Here is a 7,375-nt window from a genome sequence, read left to right as displayed (position 1 = left end):
GGGAGAGGAGGAGGAGGAGGGGGGGGGTGTAAGTTGCTCTATCTGGTCTCTCACCTGCTGTGGTGCACTGCTCAGGCCTCCCTGCCTGGAGGTTAGCTCAGCGGGGATTGGTAGACTCCATGCCTCCTCAATAAGAGGGAGCATTTTACTTTTACCCTGTAGGCTACTGAGCTGGGGGTTACTCAACTGAGCCTAGGGGAATGGAAAACGACGTGAAAAATAAAATAAATAATAAAACACTTTTTGGTAGGAAATTTTAAAAAAAACGATGACCTCAAAACAATGATCAGCAATGGTAAAGAGGTTAAAGACACAAAGCTAGGTTGTGTCTCTGTTGGCTGGTTCACCTGCGCCGTGTACAGCATCAACCACACATGAATGACATTCAGTAACAGTAATCGCACAGGCCCATTAACACAAGCCTCGTCAGGAGCTTGTCTTAATGCCATGGACGTATGCTAAATGTAACATTCCTTCATGCATATGTAGAGGGAAATGACATTGGCTTGGACAAAAATATAGATGAATAAATCAACACATGAGATATGGGGATTGTCAGAGCCCCGGTTGTAGCATGTAGCATTAGCTTCCCCAATCAATCTGCTTGATACGGTTTTGTTTTATCCAAAGTAAGAGCAACTACCAGCCTGGCGCGAGTGAAATAATTAGATAATCGTAGGTGTTAGGGAGAGCAATTATATTCCAGGACCTTCATATATTTTGGACGCTGGGTTTCCTATGCGTTCAAAAGCTTCCTATGATCTTATCCCATCTCAGTGGAATAATATCTAGAATTCTTCAACACAGTTGTTGCACTGGGAAAACTTTAGTAGGGTTAAGAAGAAAAAGAGGGGTCCTCTCCCAAAGATCTCCATTAAATTCCCAGCATGCATAGTGAGTTCCATCATTAGAGAAAGTGTCAGTTAGTGTTTAGTTGTCATTGTGTGGCACTAACTGCATGTCCATATTCCACGTGTGATGCTACACACACAGCTGTGGATTCACCCCACAGCCAGCAGCATCAATAAGGGATGTCCCAAGCTCATAAATGGATCTGTATCTGCTGTATAATTCTTTGTTTGTCTGCCAGCTGGCGAAATAAATCACGCCCAATTGAGCTCTTTGGAAACACTGGAAGTCAACAGTGAGCGAGTGACCCCGCGGAGCGTGCAAATTAAATGAACCGCAGCCAGCCGTTTCAATTAAAGCCGTGACAGCGTGTCAGTAAGTGCTTCATGGGGACATCCCTACTTCTCAAACAATAGATTATCAAATTGAATCCGCTGTACGGACACCTCCTGCTCTCCCCTCTCCACCCACCTGCAGGCATTTGATGCGGTGTGTCAGCGCCGTGGTGTTGGTGCAGCCCTTGCTGCGCGTGGCGTTGATGTAGCACTTGATGGCGTCGTGCGGCTGGTTGCAGGACTCGTACAGCGTGCCCAGGTCCATCCAGGCGGCCGAGTGGCTGTGGTCCAGCTGCACGGCGCAGATGTAAGCCTGCAGGGCGTCCATGGGCTGGTTCTGCTGCTGGTACAACACCCTGAGGGGGGGGGGGTGTTGATGATGGTGACAACAGTGTTCAATTTGACTACATTAATATTTCACTGCACAGTATTTATTTTATGTTTCCTCCACACACTTGACGATGTCTCAGCAGCTCTTACCCTATAGAGCACCAGGTATCTGCGCTGGCCTCTGATTTGTCGATGGATTGCCGATAAGAGATGAAGGCGTCCTGGACTTTCCCGATACTGGAGTAGCACCTGCAGGAGACACTGGCTTTGAGAGGTGTGCTACAAACACAGAGCTTCTTTATACACCGACCTACATTGAAACATTAAAAATGTCTCTGTTCTTGTTTTTAATTTGTTTCGTCAACTGTGCTGCTGACTATCTTGGGTTGTCATTTCAAGTGATCAAGGTTGTTTTTCTTCAACCCCTTAATCTCATCAACAACATTGAACATTAGATACTGACCTTATGTCCAGCTTAAATGTAATGTAATGAAAGAAGGCCAGAGAACTCCAAGAGAAATATAATCATTTACCACAAGTTCCCTGCAAATCAGACATGACATTCTGGTGTGTGTGTGTGTGTGTGTGTGTGTGTGTGTGTGTGTGTGTGTGTGTGTGTGTGTGTGTGTGTGTGTGTGTGTGTGTGTGTGTGTGTGTGTGTGTGTGTGTGTTGGTGTGTGCGTGCGTGCGTGCGTGCGTGTGCGTGCGCGTGCGTGTGTGTCGTACCTGCCCAGGAAGTACCAGGACTGTCCGGAGTTGGGGTCGGCCTCTAGAGATTTCTGCAGACACTGGATGGCATAGCTGTCCCTGCCGGCTCTGTCCCCGAGCTGCTCCACTGTGTGATGCATCCAGCCTGGAGGAGAAGACCAAATCCTTTCAGCTCTGATTTTATGGAGGTGGATTACACGTGGCACCGATGATATGTTTGGGTTTCTCACCGAGCTGCTGCAGGGTAGTGGCCTTCACTTGTGCAGGAAGATCCTCCGCCTGCAGGAGGCTCTCGTAGGCCTCCTTGGCAGCCCGGTATCTCTTCTGGAGGAGAACAAAATAAAACACAATTTACAAAAGTGTAAGGACAGGGTATATGCAGGAATCCTGAAGTCAGATGGAATTCCTTTTAAGACCTTTTTTAAGATCCTTTCCATACATTTTAAGACCTCATCGCCACTTTGAGTTCTAACCGGTTACCTTGGCGACACACTTTACCTCACGTTGACTATATACAGTATTGATTGTCCTTCCTCCTTATCTTCCAACCATTTGGACGCAGACTTGCATTTCCCCATAACGATGTTGTTTAACAACCGGCGTAAACGGAGCTTTGCGCGCTATCAAGCAGTGAGCGTGCGATGTCCTGTTCAGATGACGTCAAATCCAACGGGATGCCATAAATAAACTACACAGAATCACACTACACACCTACGCAATGATTACATTCAGGCACACTGTAGAATACAACCTCTTTGGACAATTTATATACTTATTGAAAACAAGCTACAAAATGTAATACCTTGGAAAATGCTGTTTAATACTTTTTAATAGCCTTAATTTTTGATAAATTAATTTATCAACTTGTAATACTTTTTAAGACCCCGCGGACCCCCTGAAGGATAACAGGAGAGGAAAGGACACTCCTCCAGATGTAATCATTCCTCTGCAGCATTGTTTTCTGACACAGCACTATGAAATGAAGCGGCCCGCATTAGTGCTGCTACTGTACTCCTGCCACTAAAGGAGAGGGAGACCACCAGCATACAAAGGAGGGGGGCAGACTTTCTTGTTTCCGTAGCAACCCCGTCTCGATCGGTTGAGAGTAATGCCTTACACCCTCCCACCCACACTCTCGACTCAATTTTGTCAGCACCTGGTTGGAAATACATAATAAACCAGGGGTTTCCCTCACATTCACACACCCTGGGACTTGAGGCTCAGACAGTCGATCTCAATTACAAATGTGTCAATAATGAAATAACAGAAAGAAAGCTCTTACCTGAATCTCATACAAATGAGCGATGTGGAACTGAACTGCAGAAAGGAAGAAAGAGGACACATGTTAGAGTGCAGGTTACTAAAGGAAAGTCCCCCACCCTGTCCGTCCTCTTGGTAAGTCTTTGCAAAGTCAGGGCATGAGGTGTGAGGAAGACGAGCTGCGGAGAGCAAGCTGTGCTCCTGGCGGCACCTTCCTTTGTCTGGAGCGCTGCAGTGTCTGATCTAAGCTGCCTGAGTGACTCTCAGCAGATGGAGGAGGGAGGGAGAGAGAAAGTGAGGAGGGAGGAGGGAGAAAGGGAAGAAAGACGGGGGCTGCCCTCGCTACATCTGTGTGAGAGCAGGAATGAGCGCGGGGGGGGGGGACAATGAGGAGACGATGGGCAAAATAAAAATGGATATTGCCATCCTGTCGTCAAGGTAACAGGTACCGAGGCGAGGGAGATGAGATGGCAGCGGCATATCAAATAATGGTGAACATAATCTAACACTCAGCACAGGGGGGGGGTGAGGCAGGCTGAGAGGAGGCAGGAGACACATACTGTAATGCATGTAAAGGAAATCAATAAAAATAACCTTTAAATACCACTTATAACATTTAAGAGCTATTGTTCTACTATCTGCACGTGATGAGGAACCATTTGGTAAGACATCATTCATTTGTATCACAGTTAACTAACTCATTGAATGCATTTAATATAAGAAATGGGAACCCTGGTGTCTACAATTTCTTTCCTTTATAAAAAAAATATAATAATAACTAAATAAATATTTAAACATGTTATATGAGAAAGAGAGGTGCTTACTTTCAGCTTTGGACAAAGTGCAGGGGTTGGAGTCAATCAAAGCCAGCTGAAAATGCTGCGAGAAAAAACATTGAACATGAGTGAAAGCACACAGAGAGTAAATGCATATTAAAGTGGTCCACCTCTAAGATGAAGCCACATGGGGAAACAACAATGCTAGCTAGGCTCCACATGTCCTATTTGTACGAGAAGTCTTCCATCTTAAAAGGTGGGTCTCTTGTGCAGGATCTCTAAATGACCCACCTTTAGGCTTGACTCGTAGTCTGTGTTGACCTTGAACATGAGACCCAGGCGTAGGTGGATCTCTTTGGCCCGGGAGAAGCCCGGGTCGATGTACAGCACCTCCTGGAATGCTTTGATCGCCCTGAGGGAGCGAGGGAGAACATGATGAAGAGACGGAGGAAGGTCAAAGATAGTATATATATATATCAAGTATGCAAGTCCTGTTTGGTCTAAAGTGGCTTCCTGGATGTTCCTTAATGCAGTATTATGGAAAAAGTAACACTTTTCTGCAATTTAAATACACGTTTTATGCAAATGAGATAAAGGAAGTTGGTACTCACCACTGAAAGGCATTATAGTGGAAGTACACCATTCCCAGGCCGTACAGAAAGGCAGCATTCTAAAATAAAATAAAGAATAATACGATTTTAGACACTGCAATAAGTCTCTGAACGTGTGTACACAAAAGCCATACATGTTTACATGGCCTTGCAGCAGCTACGTGGTTCAGTAGGAAAAACAAACAAGCTGTCAATCTCACCACAATGTGTCAACGTTCCAGAAAAGGCAGAGAAAATGACTGACATGAAACCTGAAACCGCATTTTACACCTGCACGTAACCAAAACTAGACCATACACACTTCCTGTGAGTGAGCCAGGGAGCGTGTGGGTGAGTGAGCATCAGCGTGTGTAATATCCAGGGTGTGAGCATCACAAAGTGAAAGAGAAAGTGAGCATGGCAGCACGTGGTGTGTGTGTGTGTGTGTGTGTGTGTGTGTGTGTGTGTGTGTGTGTGTGTGTGTGTGTGTGTGTGTGTGTGTCTTACCTTCCAGTAGTCTGACTGTAAACTGTAGTACCTCTGGTATGCCGATAATGCTGTAATGATAAGGAGAGAGAGGATTCATCAGTGTCACCACAACACCGCTGAGGAGAAGTGGCCAGTCAGCATTTATTCACGTGGAGCTGGAGCGGCGCCAACCTCTCGTCTTCAGATGACGAACATGCAGAGAGGAGACGGCGACTCCACAAACGTGAGCGGAGGAGAAGAGGGGGGATCACTCACCTTTTGGGTAATCCTCCAGGAGGAGGTTGAAGTGGCCGAGCTGGCAGAATAACTCCGGCTCCACTTTGCCCTCGGCCTTAAGGATGAGCGAGTCGTAGCAGCGAACAGCCTGGGGAGAACACAATGACATCATGGTGTGTAACAAATACATACATACATACCACAGAGGAGGGATGGGAACGAGTCTTTGAATATTGGAAATGATTCAGGTATTCGAATGAGTTATGAATATTTTTATTGTAATTTCTTCTTTTTTTTTTGGGAGGGGTCCCTAAGTTGATTACATATGATCAAATGGAATAATTCAATGTATACGACAGTGGCCATAGCTCTCTCTCTCTCTCTCATCGTCCGGTTATACTTCACTTGCGTTTATGTCCAAATCCATCAAATCACTAGTTTACTAATGGGTTATGGCTGCTGCCCCTCCCTACACGCAGATAAAGCGGACTCAAACCTCATTTATGCCCAAATGCGCCGCAAATGGGCTCCGAGTTACCCCGATTGCGAGGTTCCGGCCGCTAACAGTTCACGAGGTGGTGCTCCCGCCCTCTCTTTGTCATATGAGTGGGCAGTCCTAAACAACAATTAAGTTGAAAGCTTTATGTGGCCTATAAGCTCTTTTCTGTTCCTTCTTGTTCTAATTTTACTGTGTATTTCTTTAGCTTTTAGGTCAATACATTTGATTCATAATCGACTTTGTGTTTTTCTTATAGTTATTGAATCTTATGTTTATTTTTTTGAAAAATTAAATTATAAAATAAATATATTATTTGTAAACATTTTTTCTCCAAAATTTTTTTTTTATATGATTATGTATATTTCATGAAACTCTGGTGTTTGTTCGAATTTGAAATACATTTGCTTCTATATCTCCTTCAATTCTCACTTATCATTTGATTTGGAGATACTTCATTTGAGAAGTTCTTTTCTGATAAGTCTAGAATGCGGTAGCTGACGTCAGCTTCCTGTAGCTCACAGGTGCTTCTCCGCAGAAAGAATCAGCCTCTTTGGTACTTATTGTTGTGGAATGATTTTGTGTTTGCTGTGTATCGGATTTAAGGATCGTTGTGCTAAGCTTTTTGCTATTATTATGATTTTCGTTCCTTTCCCTGTTATTATGTTATCTGTTGATACAAAACGTAGCAGCGGTTGCACTGAGGAGCTGCAGGATCCCTCAAGGCCAGGTACCTATGATGTTTTAAGTTGAGTCGTTGCACAGAATATGGTGCTTATCGATTCTATTCAACCTGACGGCTCACTTATCCAAAGGTTTTTAATTGTCATTAGCACATAGGGCTACAGTGTTTAGAAATGTGCAATGAATAATCTTTATGACCCAGAAGCTCCTCCAACAATTGTCTTTATTACTATTTTCTAGCCTTTACTGTACACCACGTGAAGGACTGTCTAAGACAAAATGTGTAACAAAAGTGCAGTTTTGTGGTAAAAAGTCTATAACCAACGTAAATCAGGGATGTCACTCAAATTTTTTCGTCACCGGTCCTTATCATCTTGTTACAAGAATTCTTGTTATATGGTCTATATTGCTCGATCACATTAAGAGTTGCAGTGTCTAAAATCGTATTATTGTCTTTAGTTTTCCACGTTTCTAGGACATGCTGCCTTTCTGTACGGCCTGGGATGGGTGTTGTGGACTTTTAAGGATCTTCATCATATTATTAATGCCATTAAATATCGTAAGTGATCGTATTGATAATTATTGCCCTCTGCACTGGATTATTAGTCGGATAGGGTATTATTAACTCCATTGTTAACTACG

General features: G+C 44.1%; 1 protein-coding gene across 2 annotated transcripts in view; it reads right to left on the bottom strand.

Moving 5' to 3' along the window:
- LOC104954641 (histone demethylase UTY) overlaps nucleotides 1-7,375 on the bottom strand; it is a 30,721-nt gene that overhangs the window by 11,837 nt on the left and 11,509 nt on the right. The window contains exons 2-12 of one of the 2 annotated variants that reach the window (XM_010781802.1): nucleotides 5,593-5,703; nucleotides 5,356-5,405; nucleotides 4,870-4,928; nucleotides 4,550-4,670; nucleotides 4,307-4,361; nucleotides 3,505-3,539; nucleotides 2,453-2,546; nucleotides 2,241-2,367; nucleotides 1,665-1,763; nucleotides 1,321-1,540; nucleotides 55-192 (exon numbers count right to left, since the gene is read on the bottom strand). In XM_010781802.1, coding sequence (XP_010780104.1) covers nucleotides 55-192; nucleotides 1,321-1,540; nucleotides 1,665-1,763; nucleotides 2,241-2,367; nucleotides 2,453-2,546; nucleotides 3,505-3,539; nucleotides 4,307-4,361; nucleotides 4,550-4,670; nucleotides 4,870-4,928; nucleotides 5,356-5,405; nucleotides 5,593-5,703 — 1,109 coding nt within the window. The remainder of the gene's footprint in view (nucleotides 1-54; nucleotides 193-1,320; nucleotides 1,541-1,664; nucleotides 1,764-2,240; nucleotides 2,368-2,452; nucleotides 2,547-3,504; nucleotides 3,540-4,306; nucleotides 4,362-4,549; nucleotides 4,671-4,869; nucleotides 4,929-5,355; nucleotides 5,406-5,592; nucleotides 5,704-7,375) is intronic. The other variant, XM_010781803.1, reaches the window with a different exon arrangement.

Source organism: Notothenia coriiceps, unplaced genomic scaffold (genome assembly GCF_000735185.1).
Source record: "Notothenia coriiceps isolate Sejong01 unplaced genomic scaffold, NC01 NC01_scaffold00023586, whole genome shotgun sequence".
NCBI classification, from domain to species: domain Eukaryota; kingdom Metazoa; phylum Chordata; class Actinopteri; order Perciformes; family Nototheniidae; genus Notothenia; species Notothenia coriiceps.
This window is presented reverse-complemented; position numbering and strand designations above follow the sequence as displayed.